This window comes from Eptatretus burgeri, chromosome 8 (genome assembly GCF_056783735.1).
Source record: "Eptatretus burgeri isolate ZD-2024b chromosome 8, Ebu_testis_v1, whole genome shotgun sequence".
Classification (NCBI taxonomy): Eukaryota; Metazoa; Chordata; class Myxini; order Myxiniformes; family Myxinidae; genus Eptatretus; species Eptatretus burgeri.
The window spans coordinates 44,291,259-44,315,735 of record NC_140968.1 but is presented as its reverse complement, the minus strand read 5'-3'; the positions used below and the strand labels follow the sequence as shown (position 1 = coordinate 44,315,735).

At 42.8% G+C, this 24,477-nt stretch overlaps 1 protein-coding gene across 7 annotated transcripts in view; it reads right to left on the bottom strand.

Annotated features, from left to right (window-relative positions):
* Positions 1 to 9,051, bottom strand: part of LOC147021630 (DNA-binding protein Ikaros-like) — a 38,670-nt gene extending 29,619 nt beyond the window's left edge. The window contains exons 1-4 of one of the 7 annotated variants that reach the window (XM_085891792.1): positions 8,678 to 9,046; positions 8,492 to 8,562; positions 6,659 to 6,887; positions 2,595 to 2,858 (exon numbers count right to left, since the gene is read on the bottom strand). In XM_085891792.1, the coding sequence (XP_085747918.1) occupies positions 2,595 to 2,858; positions 6,659 to 6,857 (463 nt within the window). In that variant the 5' untranslated portion in view covers positions 6,858 to 6,887; positions 8,492 to 8,562; positions 8,678 to 9,046. Of the gene's footprint in view, positions 1 to 2,594; positions 2,859 to 3,238; positions 3,382 to 6,658; positions 6,888 to 8,491 lie in introns of those variants that run through there. The other 6 variants (XM_085891796.1, XM_085891794.1, XM_085891793.1 and 3 more) reach the window with 6 other exon arrangements.
* Between the last annotated feature and the right edge of the window lie 15,426 nt (positions 9,052 to 24,477).

The window sequence follows — 24,477 nt, the reverse complement described above, 5'->3', positions numbered from 1 at the left end:
CCTTGAGAGATAAAATTCTTCTCCGCACCACGGTGAGTTCCCAGACATCCACCGGTAACATCAAGGACGGTGGTGTTGAAGGCACGCCACAACTCTTCAGGAACCCTCAAAGCACCCAGACCCCCCAAATCTCCACTCAGCCTGTTCGCAAACTCCTCAGCTACCCTCTCATCCTTGAGCTTTCCAACATCCAGCCTCCGCTGGGATGGTACCATTCTCCTGCATTTAAGCTGCAACTTCAGACTTTCTACAACAAGCCTGTGGTCGGTATTGAGGAACTGAGCACTCTGGGCAACCCTGCAGTTCTGGATCATCCTCCAGTGACCATAAACGAGCACATGGTCAATCTCTTTTGCCACACCACCAGCGTTGTAATACCAAGTCCAGCGATGAGCCTGTGGGCAGTGAAACCATGAACCAGCCACCCTAGTTCCATGACTTCTTACAAAATCAAGGAACTTCGTGCTGTTCTGGTTCACAGTTCCAGTTCCATGGGGACCAACACATATCTCATAACCATCCCTATCAGTTCCAGTCAATGCATTGAAATCCCCCAATACTAGAAGAGTATCTCGGCTGGGGCACTGATCAACCACAGACTATGTTGGGAGGAAATTCTGCAATCCGCAAGTAAGAGGGCTGTGTTTGGAAGTATTCACGGAGTAATAAAGATTGTAAGTAAGGATGGGGGATGACATGCTCGAGGCCTTGGAGGGAAGAGTGGGATAGCACAGATGCGGAAAGGAGATTCTACGTATGGGAGAAAGTGAACAATAAAAGAGTTGAAGTGTGCAGTCAGTCTGGATTTTGGATGTTTAACCAGAAAGAATGCAAACATCCTGGTGCTGCTGGAGAGGATTGGAGGGCTGGAGAGCAGGTGAAGATAAATGCACGAAGGAGAGACCGTGAAAACAGAGAGACCACCGACTTTTCTGCGATGTGAGAGCAGCAGTCCTGAACTCTTCATCAGCATAAAAGTGAAGGGCGAACACTCAAAACGTCTGTCAAACCTCACTTCCCACGGAGGTTAACATATTATTTTCGGCTTTCAATTGATAAAACTCATTCAAATAAAGTTAACTTTACAATGGTTTCCTTATTGCCATTCAATAATTTATTGCACTGAGTGTTTAGCTTCATTATCATCTTTGTCTATCTGAAGTCTGGGTTTGAGTCCTGGAGAAGAAATAACCAATTACAAGCAGTCACTGTCCATGAATCCAAGATTTTGCTTCATTGAAGGGTCCAGGACTGCTGTTGTGACATCGATGACTCCGTTGTTGCATCCCACAGTATGTTGGCCTTCAGAGAAAACATTAAGTTGGCCTGTGTTATTTGCTAGCTTTCCTGTTTTGAACTAATATATGTATGTATATGTACATGTATATATATATATATATATATATATATATATATATATATATATATATATATATATATATATATATATATATATATATTTCAGAAATTGTTGTGGTCATACAAACATACATACATATCAGACTCAGTGGGATAATGGTTGGAGCATCTGCTTTGAGTCTGGGAGGTGGGTGGTTTAAATTGCCTTGCCGAGTCATACCAAATAATATATTTTTAAGGTACAGTCCATGCTGCTTACTTGCTTGACGCTCGGTATTTAAAAGGATAGCACATGGACAACAATGCTGGAAATGTAATGGCAAACCACCAATTATAACCCTATCTAAGAAACTGCTTCGGTAGAAAATAAATTTACATATATATATATATATATATATATATATAAATATATATAAATAAATAAAAATATATAAATATATACATATATATATATATATATAAATATATATATAAATTCTAATATATAAAAATATATATACTATATATATAAATATATAAATAAATAAATATATATACTATATATAAATATATAAATAAATATATATATTCATATATATATATATATATATATATATATATAATTTTCTTCCACATTAAGAGTTAAATTTAATTCCCTGCTTAATTACGAGTTAAAAAAAATTCAGATACACAGAATCCCAATAGGTCTTCACATTTCCCTGCAGTTAGTTTACTTATCCTTGTAATTTATAAGCCCCAATCAATCCCATATTCTTGTTGGTCGGCCAGGCCAGGTTCCTGGTGTGTTTAGTTACCAAGCAGCTCGCAAGCGCTTGCCATGCCAGCCTTTCCTTATCAATGGTTTTGAATGGAGTGCTTTCTTGAGTGCTTCAGCCACTTGGCAAGCGCTCTTCAATAAACTTCGTAACTGAACACACCCTTGCAGACTAAGCCTGATATTCGACTGAAGGTGACACAATTTAGGAATTTGTCCAGGGTGCATGCGATAGCTCGCCTACTCTTCGCTAAGGATACAGTCAGATTTTGAATAACCAGTGCGGCAGGCAGACAACTACATTGGCTTAACATCCTTCTGATGTACAGCACACACATCGATGCATCGCCCTGAATGTGGAACACCGGGATTTTAACCCAGGCTTAGCAGCACAGAGATAACTGCACATACGTTTAAGCTATCCCACCAGTTCTATTTCCCTGATATTAGAGTGGCCACCCATATTTGCCTATTGTGGTACCTGTGTGGCTCCTCTTATGGACAAGAAGCACGTTGGGACTGGCACAGGCCATTCCACAGATGTTACAGGTGAGACGCATGCCAGACATCTGAGCCTTATCCTTGCCATCATTCTCAGGGCTGCTAGAAGCTGCAGCAATCCCTTCAGCATCAGGAGAATGCACTCCACGTCCCGCAGCGGGCGAATCACCAACACCGCTCTCGCTGCTTCGTCCATCTTCTTCATTGCGTTCTCTGTGTTCCACCTTGATGGAAGTCGGAACTTCTGTAAACACGCAGCGGTCTTTTCAAATCAAGTCTACCATGACAGTCCATAATCACCTTGTTTCAGCAGTTACGCAAGCCCCGAGACACGAAACTCCCGAGCCAACCCCATTTGGTTAAAATACAATATGTTAAAGGTGAAGATCAGCTCAAGAAACACCTTGGTGAAAATATATAATGACAACAATTGAAATATATAATCTCAGGCTCATAAAATTATAAACAATTGAGATGTACAATAATCAACATCAGAAATCTCCTGGTTGGTACTTTTGTCATTTTACATGCTGAAACGATGCCAACAGTGTATATTGCCTACTAAGCTCTACATAAAGTTCCACTTTAAGAAGCAAAAACCTATAAAGTAAAGTAAATTCATACCTGTTTCCATCCTTTAAAAATAAATATTTAAAGTGACAGTTAAAGTAACACCAAGATCAAGATGTTCTGAAAAATAAAAACTTGTATTTGTTTGCCGCAACTACGTCCGCGACGGTTGCATCCAAACTCGATTCTTACAACCTTGAAGTGCCGCAATGTGATCAAACCGGAAAGCCAGGTCAAGAAATATGGAATTGTATCGTGGATTCGATAAATATTTCCACTTCACATATTTTTTTAATGACAGTATTGTTAAAGCGTGAGATATGTAAAGATTTTTTTTTGTAAACTGGATATACCAGAAAATTCAGCAGATGATATGTACCAGTCATACGTAAAGAAGCTATTTCCACCATGAAACATGACAACATCAACATTGTTTTGGAGAAGCCGAAGAAGAAAAAGACAAGAAGAAAAGAAGAATAAGAGGAGGAAGAAGAAGAAAAAGAAAAGAAGAAAATAAGAATAAGAGGAGGAAGAAGAAGAAAAAGAAAAGAAGAAAATAAGAATAAGAGGAGGGAGAAGAAGAAGAAGAAGAAGAAGAAGAAGAAGAAGAAGAAGAAGAAGAAGAAGAAGAAGAAGAAGAAGAAGAAGAAGAAGAAGAAGAAGAAGAAGAAGAAGAAGAAGAAGAAAACAGTTGCCGTGAGCTACGTCACAATGAGTTTCAATAATAATGAATATTTTTGCTGAATAATTAGCTCAAAAATTAACTGAGAAACAATTACGAGTAAACTGACAATCATCCAGTTGCCTTTGTATCTGCCATAAGCAAACGTACTACTCGGAGGATCTTCGTGGGTTTCCATGATCTCCAGTTTAATAACAGAACGAAAATGAACTCCAGACTCAGACTGATCGACTACTACTACTACTACTACTACTACTACTACTACTACTACTACTACTACTACTACTACTACTACTACTACTACTACAACACCAACAACAATGGCCCACCTTCTTGTGGTGTCAGTGGGGAACATTTTTCCCCCAAGGCTTTCACGAACCAGTTGGTTAGGGTTGAGGTTTGACTGGAGGACTAATTTGGGCAGGAATTTGTAATTTGTTCATGATGCCTGTGACAACTCCACTATCCTTCACCAAACACACAGTGGGATCTTTACCCTCGACCAATTAACGCCAGCAGAAGGAATATCAAGCTTGATGTCCATCCGAGGGAATATATACTGTATATATATATATATATATATATATATATATATATATATATATATATATATATATATATATATATATATATATGTATATGTACAAAAAATGTGTATATATATATATATATATATATATATATATATATATACATATACAAAAAATGTGTATATATATATATATATATATATATATATATATATATATATATATATATACAAAAAATGTATATATATATGTATATATATATATATATATATATATATATATATATATATATATATATACATTTTTTGTATATATATATATATATATACACATTTTTTGTGTATATATATATATATATATATATATATATATATATATATATATATATATATATATATATATATATACACTTGAGCCTGGTGTTGGCGCAGTGGTTAGGGCAGCGGCTTGGGATCCAAAAGGTCCTGAGTTCAAGCCCCGTTGGGCCACTGAATTAATACACCAGGGGGTTGACTCAGCCTGTCATCCTTCTGAGGTCGGCGAAATGAGTACCAGTGTACTGGGCCGGTGTATACCCCGGTTAAAATAGGTGTACCATATCCCTGTGTTGTAAGAGGCGACCAGGGTTACGTCAGGAAGGGCATCCAGCGTAAAACATGTGCCAAATCACTATGCGGATCATACGGATGATCCGCTGTGGCGACCCCGAACGGGAGCAGCCGAAAGAAGAAGAAGATATATATATATATATATATATATATATATATATATATATATATATATATATTTCAGAAATCGTTGTGGTCATACAAACAAACATACATATCAGACTCAGTGGGATAATGGTTGGAGAATTAACTCTGTGAAGAATAAACACCTGGAATGTGAAGCATCAGTGTGAAGGTTTATAGTTAGGTCGGCAATCATCCAAGATGAATACAGGTCATAAGTAAGTGCGCTACTTCTGCACCATCCTGTCGGACATTCAAGGGCTACTACAAGGATAAAAACCATGGATGAAATCACTGCTATTCACTCGTTTTATTGGAATCTGCACCGAAGGACATATAATCAAACTGAGTGACACGTATCACACACTTCCAAACAAGGTAGGCATTTTTAACCTCAGTGTTTCTGAGAGAATCATTGTGTCAAAAAAACAAAACACTTCAAGGAAATATTTTCCGAAGAGGTGTAATGAATGCACCAACACATTCCCTTAATTGCATGTAATGTCACCTAATACCACGAGTACTGGTGCTTGTCAAATGAAGCAGCAGACAATACGCTTCAGCAGCTATCTTTATCATCTTCAGAGTGATATTGTGCTTGGTTTTTGCTCATTGGACACCATTGACAAACTAGGTTTTGTGTTAACATCAAAGATAGAGTACAATTTTGGTCACATTTATGAATGCTCCACAACAAGTTAAAACTCATGAAGTTACGGTAGCTTGATTGCTCCTTGACTGCTGCTATAACTTAACTTGTCATCCAGAAAAACGAGGATCTGGTATACCAGCATGATGAACTAAATTGGTTTACACCTGAACACCCATCCCAAAACAATTATGATCCATAGTAAGTCAGAACGGATGCTTCTTTCGATATTTAGTCTCAGCTGTTCTGATGATGCTGAACCATACTCTGATAGAGCATTGGTGCTGCCAAAGCAGTTTCTTGGCAAGGCTTATACTGGGTGGTTTGCCATTGCCTTCCCAGCAGTAGTTAGGGCAGGAATTTGGAATTTGTTCAGGGTGCTGGTGATAGCTCACCTACTCTTTGTGAAGGACACCGCAGGATCTTTAATGTCCACCAACTAATGCCGGCAGACGTGACGCCCGGTTTAACGTCCATCCGAGGGACGGCACACACATTGATGAATCACCCTGCCTGTGAAACACTGGGATGACAGTTTAGAGCTGGGCCAACATTCAAACCGAGGCTAGATAGTTTAGAGGTAAGTGTGCGTACCTCTAAGCCATCCTGCTAGTGCAGCCTCACCTACACAATGCCAAAAACAATTATTTGAACAAATGCTGTAAGTTAATGAAAGTAGTGATGAGCTTGCTGTGGTAATGACCAGCGGTGATGACTTGTGTATCGCAGTACAGGCAGGAACCAGAATTATGTGGACAACCAACTGGACATGTGGAGAGCAACACCAAGTGAGCACCTCAAAGCTCTGATCAAGCAAAAGATGAGGTCTTACTGACCATTATCACTTCCAACTCAAGAATAAGCAAATGCCGCAGGACTTACCGGAGTTCCCGGAGCCACCGGGAGGGTGTTCAGCATTCATGGCCTGCCAAGGATCTGCCAGGAACCTGCACAGAGACAGCATTCCGTCTTGGCTGCGCCTCCGGATGGTCGACCCGACGGCGCGGACACGGTTTGCCTGGGACGCCCGGCGCGAAGTGTCCTCCTCGGCGCACGCTTTCCGCACCCTGCCACCTGCCATCGGGATGACGGCTGCACATTCATGAGGCGCCTACAGTCATTTCCAGAAATTTAATTACTGCCAGAGGTCCGCGAAGTTTAAAATGCATTGTAAAATCTTCCCGCGTAATGACAGAGTGAATGCAAACAAAGGCCAAGAAAAATTAAATGGAAAATTAAATGGCCCGCAGGTCACTGTGCAAAATTAAAATTATGCCATTTTGCTCGCTCCTTAATCTGCGGTTATGCGGTGTGTAATTTCCAGAACAAGCAGGCAAGATGCCGGAGTCAGCTCCCCGGTACTTGTACAATCATGCGGCCCAAATGAAGCGATGTCCGCACCACTGTACGGCAAAGCGCCCGCCGCCCCGATTTGCATCTCTCCACATTAACTGCTGTCATTGTCTGCCAGAAGGAATGTCAGAGATACACATTGCAGAACAGGCCTTCTGAGAGTGTAATTTATTGCACGTGCAAGAAAGGGCCGGCCTTAAATCATGTCCGCTGAACTGTTGATGTAGTGGGGACCTCAGCGCGGAAAGTCACGCGGCAAAATAGAACGCAGGACGGGGCGGCAAGGAAACTCGGCTGCCACGGCTAACCTTATTATAAGAGAGCTTATCAAGCCAAAAAGATTACAATACACATTATTTCGTCCCCTGGGCTATTACGGAATTTCATTGTGTCTTATACACGCAAGTGTTATAACAAGTTTCTACTTCCAGGCCATCCGCGCCAAACATATTTCAATATGTTAATGTGGATGCATGATGAGGACCCGCATTATGGAAATCATTTGAGCCATACCTGTAAATACTATATAATTGGGACATTGTGGAGATGTACGATAATATGTGTGAGCAGCAAATATGATTACAAGTCTGCTTTCAACTCCTGCATGGATTATATATCTGACAAAGATGCGATGCATATCTCATTCATATATATATATATATATATATATATATATATATATATATATATATATATATATATATATATATATATATATATATATATATATATATATATATACACATACATACACAGACACATATATTTACACATATGCAATGCATAATATGTATATATACACATATACATACATTGATATACGTTAAAGTACCCAAATAAAATATATATCACGTTTGTAGCAAACGTCATGTGGCCAATCATTAGCGTCGTTAGAAAGACGCTTCACCCAATTCTGATGATTGATGATCGTGCAGGGGTAACAGCACGGCTCTGGGAGGAGGTGAAGTTATGTTTTTAGAACTATATCAGTCACCGAACCAGATGATCTGCACCGGTGGAGTTTCAACTGGATAAAATGTAACGAGAGAGCATGCTCGGGACTGGATGTAGTGGAGACCAGTCTCATAGAAACCCTTTGCATGACACCTCAATATTATATACATATATGTGTGTGCACGCACATGCGCGCACGCACACACACACACACACACACACACACACACACACACACACACACACACACACACACACACACACACACACACACACACACACACACACACACACACACGTACGCACGCACGCACGCACACACACACACACACACACACACACACACACACACACACACACACACACACACACACACACACACACACACACACACACACACGGTCTCACCTGTCGAGTTTGATAGAAGAACGCACGGGTTTCCTTAAAGCGTGACAGTCTCCCACAGGTCTTCAAGGATTCTGAAAGCGAAAAGCAGTGCTGAGCCTGTGGGAAAGAGACTGTTCCAGGTTGGAGTTGCAACTTCTTCCTCAAACTCCGTCTTCGAATCACAACACGTCGCAGGGATATAGATACCTGGGGCGCTTCCCACGAGTCCTGGAACCCTCCGGGTCGCCCGAGGTGTTGCTAAACCGGGAGACGCTGGCTGTCTCACGGAACCGTACAAGTGGCTCCTCGTCAGGTGTAACGTTTCGACTTTTAATTGTTTGTTTATTTCACATTGGTGCGAGTCCGTCGCGCACAACCCGATCTTGTCCTCACGCCGAGGGAGCACCGCGTGGCTCCTTCGTCAGGGGAATCCCCACAGTTGGTTTTAACATTACTCATTTCCCCTTTCTATTTGGATATCACGCGATCCCTCGACGTTCGGCGCACCATGGGCTGATGATAGCCGTTTTGGGAACAGAAAGGGAGGGGGTAGGGGGTGATGGGGGAAAGATCCCGTCAACCCGGGATAACGACGAAAGTTTCCGCGCGTTTGTGGTTGTGCCGAACTTTGATTAGCATATTTCAAATGACGTACTTCTAAACTTTCAGAAAAGTCGGTTCATTCGGCACATGTTTATCGTTTCTTTTTTCATGATAATGCCATATATTAACCGTACCGTTCCCTCGCCTGGTTTGCCCTTTGAAATTTGTGTGAATTTTTTCCGCGTGTTCTATTCTATTCAGGGCGACCCGTGGTTACATTTTCCATATTCTTTCCGTTCCGTGCTCAATGCTTCCAGACTTTTTAACGCGCGATGAATCAACTCTACGCTTTACCAAGTGTTCTCCAGGGGCGTACTCAATCAAAAGTTCTGCGAATGGGATGCTCGCAATAGTCCAGGAGACGCCAACGTAATTTTTCAAAAATCTTCCTGCATGTACTCATACAAGTGAAGATATAACTCGTGAGAATAATTATCAAACCGTTTTATTCAAAATGACACCTTGTTCTACTTCGTTATTTATTTGCCAATTGTAATATCGATTCTGGCCACTCGTTCTTATAACTTTTTGAACGGCCCCAGTAAGTCAATTGTTGCTCCTTTCCATGATTTAGTTCACCTTTTGAATATTAAATAACAAGACTACTAAACTATATTTTCATTTATGGCTGCAGGTTTGAAGATCGAGTTGACCAAAAGAGGTTGCCATTTTTCTGCACTGGCATCCAAGGATCCGTGATGCCATTTATCGATGCCGAGCAAATCAGGGAGATCCTCATTCACACGCGAGTGTTTCGCAGGCAATTACAGGCCGCAATTTTCGGAGTATATGCAGTGAATTATCGGATGTAATTAAGCATTTTGAATCGCAGGGGGACGGATTAGTAGGGGGGGGTGGCTTTGCTTGAAGTCTTATGACTGATGTTTTGAATTCGGGATGGTCGTAACTACAGTAATTACAGTGCAATAACTCATGTAATGGGATTTTTTATTGCAGCTTTATTGCGATTTGGATATGTGTTTTGTCACGGAATAACTACATTCCTGCTCGTTTTCTTTTCAAACGGCACACTAATGGGAATACAGCACAGAGAGAGCGTGGACTATACATGAATAGGTCTGCTTTCAAGAACTTGTCTTCAATGGTTGTCCATTGCGGCTGGGAACGGAGGGACCAAGGTGTATCAGTATTAATCAGTATTTTCAGACATTTTAACATAAACGAACCTGCATTTGAAAACATCTTTTAAAAAAACCAACCATGTCATGTATATTACATTTTTCACAAGATGTTTACATATACATGTACACACATAGAGTTGTCTCGTTCTGTAAAGTCGTGCTCGACCAACACCAAGCATGGTTGATGTATATACTGTATCAGCTCTGGGAGGCTTATATATATGTATATATATATATATATATATATATATATATATATATATATATATATATATATAAATATATATATATATACATATATATATATATATATTGTTGTGGTTACCAAATTCACAAACCACCATTCAGGTCCCTTAGGTGAGGTATCTCGGCAAGTATATGTGTAGTTAGGCCCAAACCCGTTGTCTAGTGGGAATACATGTCATTTATGCGAGCTGCGACTCTTCAGGATAGCCGTTTTTCTTTTACTATCTTTATTTTGGACCAACCACCATGATTACCACCACAACCACAATATCAACCACCAACCACAACGCCGCTTCACCACAACCGCCACGACCTTCACGTCACACCTCGCAACCGTAGCATCGCCACCGTTCTTGCCCCGCTGTGGGTACCGGTGTTGGACTCGTGCAGGGCGCGCGTCGAACAGCGTGTACAAAATCACGGATTTTGTGCTTCAAAAACGGATCAAAAACGACACACGCCCACTTTTTGCCGTCCAATCGGTGAGCGAGGGGCGATTTGGCCCCGCCTCCAGGACGATCGATATATGCAAATTTGTGGATCAAAAAGCCTTCACGCCCACTTTTTCTCGGGCCAATGGGGAGCGAGGTGAAAGGTCAAAGGGAGGGGGTCAAAGGCGAAGCTACGGGGGGATAAAAAGGACCGTGTTCGTCAGTCAAGAGTGTGGAAAAGTGGAGAGTCGGAGAGTCGGAGGGTGGAGAGTCGGAGAGTCCAGAGTCGGAGAGTCCAGAGTGGAGAGTCCAGAGGCGGAGAGTAGGAGAGTCGGAAGCAGAGGGTCAAGACTTCGCGGGCGGTGGAGCTGCTCGTCGTGTGCGTTGGAGTCGGAACGGAGGGGACGAGCTGTGGGAAGGCGGCGACACCAGACGAGGGGGTGCTCGCGTCGTGCAGGGAGCTGCACCCGAGGGAGGCCGACAGCGCGACCTGGCCGAGGTGGAGACGCACACCAGGGATAATAAAGATCCTCTATACCCCGAGCATCAGCAACCCCCTCCTGTTTCCCCCCGCGCTGAGATAGTGCGACCAAGGGGGCCCCTTTCCCACCCCCTACCAGACACTGCCTGCGAGGCCCGCGGGGTTGGGGCGCCATCGCCGCTCCGCGTCTCATCACCAGACGGGTAGGCGCGACCCGGTCTCGGCCTCAGGCCCGCCTCATTCTTGGGGGTATTCTTTTCCTTGGTTTTGGGTATGTGTTGTCGGCGCCGTCTGTGAGGTAGAATTGTATAAGTGTTGCCGTGTGCTCGGTAGTCGGTATTAGCTCTGCATTGTGTTTTCGCTTTTACATTTGCTTTTTGTGTAAATTGCATTGTGTCTTTTCTGTGTGCATTTGGTGGAATTGTATATGTGTGCTTCCCGTGTGCCGCGAATAAATGTGCTTTTGTGTTGAACTGTTTCCCGCTTCGCTTCGTCATTTCTCCCATTGAATCCTCATCTTGCTTCACGTAAAGGGTTGGTAGTGGGCTGAATACGCCCGATGATTAATCGAACCGTCGAGGTCGACGATAACACCGCTCGGTTATTCTGATAGTACGGAACGGGTCGCTTAAGTGGCCCGTGTCCGAAGTCGACCTGCGGCGAGGTGCGATCGCCCGGTCTACCCTCCGCGTGGGTACTTAGGTAGGTCGAATTTGGCGAGCAACCCTATCCCACGCGGGGGCTGATTGGCTCGATCGCGGTGAGACCGAAAGGTACACCCGTGACTGGTTCCCGGCGTTAGTCCGAGAGGGTCACGACTGGATTGTCCGTCCGGTGGGCGACGTGCCGCGATTCGAGTTACGTGGCCGTCAGCACGCCGGCGGGCGCGAATCCGCAACAATATATACATATACATATATAGCCTGGTGTTGGCGCAGTGGTTTGGGCAGCGGCTTGGGATCCAAAAGGTCCTGAGTTCAAGCCCCGTTGGGCCACTGAATTAATACACCAGGGGGTTGACTCAGCCTGTCATCCTTCCGAGGTCGGCGAAATGAGTACCAGTGTACTGAGCCGGTGTATACCCCGGTTAAAATAGGTGTACCATATCCCTGTGTCGTAAGAGGCGACCAGGGTTGCGTCAGGAAGGGCATCCGGCGTAAAACATGTGCCAAATCACTATGCGGATCATACGGATGATCCGCTGTGGCGACCCCTAACGGGAGCAGCCGAATGAAGAAGAAGATATACATACATATATACATATATATATATATATATATATATATATATATATATATATATATATATATACATACATATATATACATACATATATATATATATATATATATACATATATATATATATACATACATATATATATACATACATATATATATATATACATATATATATATATATATATATATATATATATATATATATATATATATATATTTGAATTTATCCATAGTTAAGAAAAACAGCTCCCCTTAACTACAACCCAATTTACTTACTTCCAATCATCATCAAGGTCATGGAATCCATCATCACAGTTGACAGAAACTCATATCTTTGCTCCAACAGCCTCATCTCAAATCATCAATTCGGATTCAGACCTGGTCACTCCATCTTGGACATGCTGCTTCTACTCTCCCAACAATGGATGGAGACCCTCAATGTTAGACATGAGATCAGGACCGTCTTTCTGGACAAATCTCGAGCTTTTGAGAAGTCTGTCATCCTGCTTGCTCTCCAAACTGTCTGCCTATGGAATCCAAGGCCAACTCCACTCTTTGATGAGTGACTTCCTCCACTCTCATAGTCAATGTGTGGCTCTCAACAGAATCCTTTCTTCTCCTCTCCCAGTCAACGCTGGTGTGCCCCAAGGTAGTGCTCTCGACCCAGTCCTATTCCTAATTTTCTTCAATGATCTCACCCACTGAAAAATCCTCTTAATCTCTTTGCTGATTACGCCACCCTCTGCCGTGGCATCCCTCAACTTTCTTTCAGAGAGAGAGAGAGAGAGTTTGTGGTAAGGTCCTTTGAGAGAGAGAGAGAGAGAGAGAGAGAGAGACAGACACAGACACAGACACAGACACAGACACAGACACAGACACAGACACAGACACAGACACAGACACAGACACAGACACAGACACAGACACAGACACAGACACAGACACAGACACAGACATTCCTAACTTCAGACCTTGAAAGAAAACCACAAACTAGTCAAGCACTTGGAATATAAGCATGGTATTAGCTTAATGGTTTGGGTGGCTGGCTTAGGATCTTAGGGTCCTGAGTTTGAGTCCTGTTGGCCACTGAATTAACACGAGGTGGGATTGACTCAGCCTGTCATCCTTCCGAGGTCAGTGAAATGAGTTCCAGTCTACTGGTAGACGGGCAGAGCATCAGCAGCACAGCTGCACTTCCAACGAATGCTAAGTACCCAGCACCCAAGATGCCATATGCGAGAAAAGAACATAACTTGGAATATGTCTTTTATAACACTGAGAAATCTCTCTCTCTCTCTCTCTCTCTCTCTCTCTCTCTCTCTCTCTCTCTCTCTCTCTCTCTCTCTCTCTCTCTCTCTCTCTCTCTCTCTCTCTCTCTCTCTCTCTCTCTCTCTCTCTCTCTCTCTCTCTCTCTCTTCCCAACAGGACCTTACCAAAAACCCTCCCATCTACTTTCTTAACAACCCTCTCAAAGAAGTTCAGTCACTCAAACTCTTGGGTCTCACTCTCAGTCATGATCTCTCCTGGGAAAACCACATTTCAAAGTTGGTCACCAAACCCAGTCACTGACTAGGTATCCTCCATCAAGCAAAGTCAGTCCTTCCTTGGCACACTTAAACTCCTATCCACCTACAAGGCTTTCTTTGGCAGCCTGATGGAATACTGCTCTCCCCTCTGGGTCGGCACCCTGGCCTCACACCTTTCCTAGCTTGATGCCGTGGAAAGCAAGGCTTTCAAGATCATTGGAATTTCTCATGACGAAGCTGAGTCTATGGGCCTATCACTTCACCATCGCCAACAGGTCGGTGGTCGCTCTGTTTTCTTCTGCCTTATTTCTGGTCTTGCAGCCTCTGTCCTCTCTATAGGCCCGGTCACACCTTGACGTTTTAGCCAGCGATGGCAACGTATTAAAATGTATGTAAAACGCTGGCTTACGTTGAACTTTTGATGTTTTTTTTAAAGATTCGGACGTATTCATAGCGACTTGGTCTTATGTATAACACATTGGTAACGGACACAGAACGTTTCGTTGTGTTATAGATAACTTATACCAACGAATGCTGAACCTGTTGTCGGCCTACACAACCGATGCCCAACGATAGTCTAACTTAGGCATAGCGCGTTGCACGCATCGCCGACGATGTCGTGACGTAGCCTATTAAAAGGCTGACGCACAACGATTCGAATCATAACTGCCGTAGAAATGGAAGTGTCAACATCGCGGTCACACCTTGGCGATCTTGCCAGCGTATGCCGACCTAAGAAAAATGTGTCTAAAACGTTGGGGCACGTCAAATACGGTATGAGTAAGTTTGGTATACGTGAGTAGAACGCTAAAGTACGCTATCATACGTCGTAGTAAGTAGATTACGTCAATAAATTTTAAACATGTTCAAAATTTTTGGACGTACTCGGCGTATGACACACGTTCCGCATGCGATGGGGATAAGTTGTACACACGATATGTGGACGCTTACACACGTCCACAAAGGCTAATTATAAGCTACTCATAAGTCGAAACACGTCGCGGTAATGTCTTTTTTACGCGAAACTTATTTCTAACTTATGTTTGACGTGCTTTGAACCAATTCTTTACGTAGTCCCAACACACATCGGCGTATGTAGACGTATTCCAATGACGTCTTCTGGTCGACAAAAAAATAAATGAACGTGTTTCTAGCTTACAACTGCCATATAAAGACGTGTTCCCAGCGGTTTTGGGAATTGGTATATAAAAATGCTGCTCATAAAAGGGGAACCCAACAGTGTTTTCGAGTCCTTTTTGAGTCGATGTCCATGTCAGCAGTAACAGTATCAGTATCAGTATTAGTATTAGTATCAGTAGTAGTTTGTTCATGTTGGCAGTAGTAGGTGAGTGTGAGGGGGAGGGTGTGGGTTATGATGGATCGTCCTTGCGTCCGCGTGTCCACGGGTAGGAGACATCTTTTCACCATTGTTTGAAGTTCTTCGCGGCTAATTTTTTATGGGGCTTTTTCAACAATGAGCTATAGCTTGTTTTTACGATTTAGGTCTATTCATAACGGGTTGGACAAATGCACAATGAACTAATAATGTGCATAGAGCGCTTTGATTACTTATAGATACGATATACCAACGAATAATTATCGTGAAGCCGGCGTTCACAAACTATGCCCAACGATAGCCTAACTTATCCATATCGTGCGGCAGTTTATCTTTGCCGGTGACGTAGGGTTTGTTATTCATAGGCTGCCACTCAACGATTTAAATGGCTGCATCTCCACTATTGAAAGTAGACGCTTGCGCTCAACAATTGGATTTTTTTACACTCAACGACTTTTAAACGGTACCACTCAGCTATTTTCATTGTTTACAATGAACGATTTAAATTGCTGTCACTCCGCTTTGTTTTTTGACGCTGGCGCTCGGAAATTTTAATCGTTTCTATTGAACGTGCTAAATCGCTCAAACCCCACTATTGAAAGTAGACGCTTGTGCTCAACAATTCGATTTTTTTTACACTCAACGACTTTTAAACGGTATCACTCAGCTATTTTCATTGTTTACAATGAACGATTTAAATTGCTGTCACTCGCCTTTGTTTTTTGACGCTGGGGTTTTGAAATTTGAAGCGTTTCTTCTGAACGTGTTAAAACGCTCAAACTCGACTATTTTAAATAGATGCTGCCGATGGACAATTGGAATCATGGCCAAGCTAGACATCGAAGTGTGAACATCCTCGTCATGCCGAAGAAAAGTTTGAAGAATGCTGCAAATAAGTGTCCTGGCCGTGGCCGTGGACGCTGACACAAGGACGATCCATTATACCGACGTCTTTCAGCCTATGAGTAACTTAAAAGTAACGTCTGTCGACGTGTGGCAACGATCGCGTAACATGCCAACAACACGTTAATCATAGGTTAGAAATAAGTTTCGGGTACGCTAAACATTACCTCGGCGTGTCTCAACTTATGATTAACTTCCAAGTAGCATGTGTTGACATCTGTCAACGATCGCAGACCGTGCATTAAACTTGTGGCCAGCGTAGCGGAACGTGTGAGTCATACGCCGGCATACGTCGTGAAATTTCAAGCATGAAAAAATTTGAGGACAACCAAAAAGTACAACGCTTAAAGCCAGCGTACAACGACGTATGGCAGTGTTTTTCAGAGTGCTCTCAATGTTATCAAAACTTACCCATAACGTATTAACGTGTGCCAGCGTTTTAGAAAAAAAATTCAAAAATCGGCATACGTCAAGGTGTGACCGGGCCTTAAGCTTTGCCTCCCCCTCCCATTTATCTGCAGGATGCATGCAGTCCACCTGGAGCCTGGTGTTAGCTTAGTGGTTAGGGTGGTGGCTTGGGATCCTAGGGTCCTGAGTTCAAGGGATGCATGCAGTCCACCTGGAGCCTGGTGTTCGCTTAGTGGTTAGGGTGGTGGCTTGGGATCCTAGAGTCCTGAGTTCAAGCCCCGTTGGCCGCTGAATTAATACACCAGGGGGTTGACTCAGCCTGTCATCCTTCCGAGGTGGGCGAAATGAGTACCAGTGTGTACTGGTGGAGGGGCACTGCATCAGCGACACAGTCACACTTCCAAGAAATTATAGCTACCCCAGCAGCTAAGCTGCCATATGCAAGAAGAAGAAGATGCAGTCCACCAGCAATCCCTTCTGGTAAAACTCCCAAAATCAAGAATCACTGTTCACCACTACTCATTTGTTCCTCTTATTTCCTGCCTGTGGAACCAACTTACACATTCTCTTCAATCTCTTTCTTCCATCCAGGTCTTCAAGACAGCTGTTCACCACCATCTCAGATAATCCCCCATTGAAAACCATGGTATTTCTACACTGGTTAAACCATTCACCCCCTCCCAAATTTTGCTTCTGCATCCATCTTGTCCACTCCTTGCATTCTCCCCTACCCCTCATCATTACCCGCATCCTTTGTTTGTCCATCTACGTCTCTATTTTCTCCCTCAACCCTTCTGTTGACATTTCCCCCTTCTCTTTCTGCTGTTCCATTTGTTATGTTACATCCTGATCCGTTCTGTGTTCTCGCTCTTCTGGGGGCTGTATACTAAACTCTGTATGCATAAAAAAGTGCATTCAATCAAAAAATGTACTAAGACACACCCTGCCAATTTGGTAACTCACAAGCGTGAGCATATCTCATCTCAGGTGACGTTTCATCTGCGAACTCAATGGATTTCCACAAGCCAAAAGACCCCAGGCCTCAGCATGTGTCCACCTTTATCCTATTACTTTGCAGAGGGGGGTGGGGGGAGGGGCGGTGAGATATCACCTTCGAGCAGATTGAAACGTACAGAGTAGCATGGTCCGTGTACAGGTAAATAATGTGAGTTCCCCGGTTTTTGTCCCTTTCCCATCTGTGATTGGGTCCAGAGTGTGGTGCCATAGCTTTTATTTTTGTTACCCTGCACTCCTGAAGCAAAAAGCAGGGTTCGGCGTTCGATTGCGTGCATGTGGCGTACGCGCGGTGTATGTGTCTGCATTTTTAAAATTCATGTTCTCAGCAATCGTTGTACCGATTGACACAAAATTTTACCATAGGAGTGCATCCGCCTGCAGAATATTTTTATTCATAATTATGACGTCATAGGTCACGTGGTATGGATGCCAACTTGGAACATTACACCTCTATATCTCCCAAACCGTTCCATGGAAAAAATTGAAACATAGCTCATTGTCAAGTATTCCCAATGGAGAATAAGATATTTTGATGATGATGTAATCGGTGCCTTCATTATGATATCATAATTCAACAAGTACAATGCTTTCTCTGATAAGTATGAAAAAAAAAGTCTGATGGACACAAAATTTTCGGAATATGAGCAGCTCCTCCTGTAGATTTTTTTAAATGATAATTATGATGTCATAGGTCACATGGTACAGGTGCCATCTTGGAAAAATCGAAAAAAGTTGCAGCTCTTTAATCTCCAAAACCGCTCTATGGAAAAAAATGAAACATGGCTTATTGTAAAGTACTCCCCCCAGGGGAATAAGATGTGTTAATGATGTCATCGGTACCTTAATTATGACGTCATAATTCGACAAGTACGACGCTTGATTCGATCAGTATGAATTTTATTTCTTTGCAATTCTTGGTCCGATTGACACAAAATTTTCACTGTAGGAGCGCCTACTCCTATAGAATAAGTTTATAATTATGACGTCATAGGCCACGTAGTACAGGCGCCATCTTGAAAAAAAAATTCACACCTCTATATGTCTGTAACCACAAGATGGAGAAATTGAGACCTGGCTCATTGCCAACTACTCTCCATGGGGAATAAGATATGCTAATGATGATGTCATCAGTGCCTTCGTAATGACGTCATAATTCGCCAAGTACAACACTTATCCAATCATTATGAATTTTTTTCTCAACAACTTCGTCTGAAGGACACGAAATTTTCACCATCGGAGCACCTCCTCCTGCAGAATATTTTAATGATAATCATGATGTCATAGGTGATATGGTACAGGTGCTGTCTTCGAAAAAAAAACAAAACACGTTGCACCTCTATATCTCCAAAACCATTGACTGCGCAGGGTAAGTATTCTATGAATTCCATCTAGTTTATTAGTTGCATTCCCTTCCTTCCCTCCCAACCAGCCGTCGTATTCCCTCCGCCAATCAATCTTCTCTTGCTTGTGGTTCAGGAATAAACCCGTTTGTTTTAGAAGAGCCAAGGTTCTCGTGTCTCTCCTTGTGACCAGGACGTGCATTGTCCACCATTAATTTGGAACATCTCCACAGGAGCTATAAGCATTCGGTTCATCGTGGGATTTTTAACCTTCCGCTGCACCGAGCTCGATGTTAGTTGAGCCATTGATGCTGCAATACTTATGACAATGCCAGTTTCGGTCACATGCTGGAGTAAGGAGGAATCAAAGAGTGGTTATTGTGCAGACATTAAGCAAACACACCTGCACATAGATAGTCTGCTCTGTGATGGTGCTTTTAATATAAAAAAGGAAAATGCAGAGTTGTGCCACTTACCAAACAGCAGACTTGCCAAAAAAAAGGCAAATTTTGCCACTTTGCTCTCCATAGCTCTTGATTGAGGGATACATATGGCTGGTTACTTTTAACATATTTACTGAGTGGGTGATGCCTTTGTCCCATGTCAGTGTCAGCTTCCTGATGCCTGCAGCATTCAACAATTTAGTGATGCTGGGTAGCCACAATCGGAAAACCTTCTTGACATCTTTATTATATGTGATATGCTTGCCTTGAGGGCATCCATCAGGGCCAAAGATAGTCAGATGAGGTAGAATCTGGGTTGTACGACAGGTGTTGAATAACCTCCCGACAATGCTGAATGGCGGCATGCATACATATCATCACATGTGTCACTGGAATGAAAATGGCAAAAGTGTGTGTGTCGTTGGTTGTTGTCTGCAGATGCAGGTTTCAGAAGGTGGAACGTATCCCTTCTAGGTCTCAAAGTATCCACTTCCATGTTTGTGTGTGTGTGTGTGTGTGTGTGTGTGTGTGTGTGTGTGTGTGTGTGTGTGTGTGTGTGTGTGTGTGTGTGTGTGTGAGATAGTACAAGCTGGGCCTTGACACCACCTTCGGGGTCCAATTGACTCTCCCAAAGTCATGATGTGGAACAGTACAGAAGATGGTTCCTCTCGCTGTGTCAATCACAAATATTGCCGAGCTGAGTGGTAAACCTAAAATCTTCTTTTACGTAAGCTCAATCGCTTACAATAGACATACTAGCAGAAAATAAAACAGATCCAGCACATTCAAAAAATATAATTTGGCCATGGCCGAGTGAAGTGAGTTCAAGGCCGTTTATTCCTGATCTGTGAAACACCATACAACCCATGCCTGCAGAAAACTGATTTTTTGGAATGTTGACCACATTTTCCTTCCAATCATCATGTAATTAAAAAAAATCCATGGATAGATGCTCCTATGTTCCAGTTCCAGTTCCTATGTTGAAAGTTCTGTGTCAATTGCTCATGTAGTTGTGGAGAAAACAAATTTAAAAGCGAATAAAGGTGAAAAAGTGAGAGCGGAAAAAAAAAGGAAGGACCTCAGCCGAAGTTCCACAACATAGTCAAGGATGGTTGTGGACGCATATTATGAGTTTATTTGCTTAACTACTATTTTCATATATGTGCAAAATATTTTTACAACTCATAAATGGAATGGTTGCATAAATATATCCATATTTTTGTCCCAAAACTCTTAATTTCAATGACGTAGTTAACCACAAAGAAAGTGAGATCTCTCACTTTAATATATAATTATCAATCACAAAAGCATTGACTATTTCTCAAACTCTCGGCACAGATACATAAACATGCAGCATATCATACACAAAAACTTGATTGTGAAATCCACCATTAAATGTGACATTTTTTACTTTACTTGGGCCAAGTTGTTCAACTATCACTGTGATTTCCACTCATTGAGAGCACTAGTTTGGGAGTTGGTGAGTGGGGGGGGGGGGTAGGGGGGTCGACGGTTGGGAGGTTGCTGGGGAGATAAGGCAGCTTATATTTTTCCCTAACAAGTGTCACCACAATCAGCTACTCCTGGTGGCACACAGTCCTGTTCCCTGTGTCTCTTTGGTATGCCACATGATGGAAAGTCCACTTGCTTGTTGCACGATCACCTGTGTTTCACCTCGGGCACTGACAGATCAGGATCAGACTTCGAAGAGCCAAACCTGCAAAACATTCATCCACGTACAAGTGTCTCGCAGCACCTAACTGTCCTGGTGTCTGCACCTCAGTTATCTCAGTCTGCACATTGCAACCCCACCAGGTCTGAGCGAACTCACTCTTGCTCTCTCTGCTGCTGCTCATTTCCTTCTGATCTCAATTTCTTGATTGACAACATAATGGGAGATGCCCCACCAAAATAAGCCATTCATTCAAGAGAGATCTGAAGAATTCCATCAACTTATTGAGTACTTGCTTAAATGACCATCTGGATCATTAGCTGGCAGTTAGAATGAGGGATGCAGAGTGAGATTTAACAATGCAGAATGAGATTAGGGATTTCGTGAGTGAGATTGCGTGATGCAGAGAGTGAGATTTAGTAATGCAGCGTGAGATTATGGGATGCAGTGAGGGAGAGTGAGGGAAGCAGTGAGTGAGAGTGAGGGATGCAGAGAACGAGATTAGGGATGCAGTGAGTGAGAGTGAGGGATGCAGAGTGAGACTTAGTAATGCAGAATGAGATTAGGGATATAGTGAGTGAGATTGAGCGATGCAGAGAGTGAGATTTAGTAATGCAGAGTGAGATTATGGGATGCAGAGAGTGAGATTATGAGATGCAGTGAGGGAGAGTGAGGGATGCAGAGAGTGAGATTGGAGATGTCGTGAGTGAGATTGAGGGATGCAGAGAGTGAGATTTAGTAACACAGAGTGAGATTATGAGATGCACTGAGTGAGAGTGAGGGATGCAGAGAGTAAGATTTAGTAATACAGAGTGAGATGTGCAGTGAGGGAGAGTGAGGGAAGCAGTGAGTGAGAGTGAGGGATGCAGAGTGAGATTTGGTAATGCAGAATGAGATTAGGGATATAGTGAGTGAGACTGAGCGATGCAGAGAGTGAGATTTAGTAATGCAGAGTGAGATTATGGGATGCAGTGAGTTAGAGTGAGGAATGCAGAGAGTGAGGAAGGGATGCAGAGAATGAGATTGGGGATGTGGTGAGTGAGATTGAGGGATGCAGAGAGTGAGATTATGAGATGCAGATTATGAGAGTGAGGGATGCAGGGATTGATATTGGGGATGTAGTGAGTGAGATTGAGGGATGCAGAGAGTGAGATTTAGTAATACAGGGTGAGATTATGAGATGCACTGAGTGAGAGTGAAGGATGCAGAGAGTAAGATTTAGTAATACAGAGCGAGATGATGAGATGCAGAGAGTGAGATTGGGGATGTAGTGAGTGAGATTGAGGGATGCAGAGAGTAAGGTTTAGTAATACAGAGTGAGATGTGCAGTGAGGGAGAGTGAGGGAAGCAGTGAGTGAGAGTGAGGGATGCAGAGAGTGAGATTGGGGATGTAGTGAGTGGGATTGAGCGATGCAGAGAGTGAGATTTAGTCCTTGTCACACACCCAACCTGTCCACAAAATTCCATCCAGGTCCGTCCACAACTTTTTGAGATATCCTGTACACAAACAAACAGACGGAAAGGTGTGAAAATATTACCTCCTTCACCTTCGGTGGTGGAGGTAACAAACAAGAAAGCAAGAAAGAAAAAGGAGTAAAAACAGTACTGCCTGCATATAGAATTGGGAAGGAGCGGTGTACAACCCATATTTTAAAGAACCATTTCAAAATATATCATAAAGTATGTAGTGCCATGTAGTCCACGAGCAGGCCTGAGCTATTGTTCAGTTCCGTCCCATAAAAGAGGTGCTACTTGTACAGCTCCAGTAAACATTAAAAAATGATGTGTATCTCGGTCTATACAAAAAGTCCCTGAACAACCCTCAGTTTGTTGCCATTCTATGCATACATGACAGCTTTGTTGAGCAGCAGAAAGAAGCAAATCCCACATTCGTCATCTGGTCATCTTACTTTGAAATGGTCCAAAAATTGCTTCTTTTTGTACGAGCCACTCACAAATCTGACAAGGAACTTCCACTTGCAGCAGCCAGATGCATGTTGCTCATCTTGTTGTTTTTGCATGTGGCAAAGTTAACAACACCCAATATTTGACTGCTTATTGGGTTGAGATGGTTGCACCTTCCACGAGTCACCCTGAGTGCTACATGCAACTCCATGAGCGTGGTCACTGGACTGTCCACCGACAAGATGAACATGCATTTGCATTGCAAGCTTATGACCAGGCTATCGATCAAATCATCAAATGAGACTCAAGTAGGTCAGCTGGCATCACCAACGTCTGCAGTCTCAACAGCACATTTGTTCATCGCTGGATCGTGCCTCAAAATGAACATGTCGTGACAGCCCAATGATACCAAGTTATTTCATGTGTCATTCTGAACCTCGTCATAAAAAAGATATGGACAGGGCCTGTTCTGTGAGGGACGAAGGGCACATATAAAGCCTCACCTCCACTGTCGAGTCAATGGTGGACCTATTTGATCCAAACATGGCTCTCCTGTACTTAAGTTCAGGAAATGACCTGAATGCCAGTGTCAAAATAGGTAAACGTTACTTTGACGATGGTGTGAATTCATGTTTGTTGACCACCAGAGTAGGTTTCAACTCCGTTCTCAAGTCTCATAAGCTGAAGCCATTGGCTGACCAAATGAAAATGACATCGAGGGTGAAATGCAGTGGAGAAATTACCCTGTACTTCATCGCCATTTGCTTACATGGCTCCGAATCATTATCCAGACTCGCCAGCTTGATACGAGAGAAGTTTTAAATTTTATCTTATATTCTCAGTCCAGTTTCTCTCTATCTCTATCTCTATCTCTATCTCTATCTCTATCTCTATCTCTATCTCTATCTCTATCTCTCTCTCTCTCTCTCTCTCTCTCTCTCTCTCTCTCTCTCTCTCTCTCTCTCTCTCTCTCTCTCTCTCTCTCTCTCTCTCTCTCTCTCTCTCTCTCTCTCACCCAGCCCCCTCTCTCCCCTTCAGGTGTGGATGGCAGAATGGTGAATATGGACAAATCTGTTTTTTATTTGATTGCGAGTAAGACTGAGAATATCCTTGTTATCTCCTTCTTTGGTGATACAGCTCTTATTGTGGATGGCATGACTATCATCCATACATTGGGCCGCATACCCCACACTTTTGATGACTTGGCTAAAGGAGTTCTGTTTGTCAGAATACAGCTCAAGGAAAAGTTCTGTAGCACTTGGGACGATTTTGTGATAGACGAGTACCTTTGCAGTTTTGATAACGAATGCTCT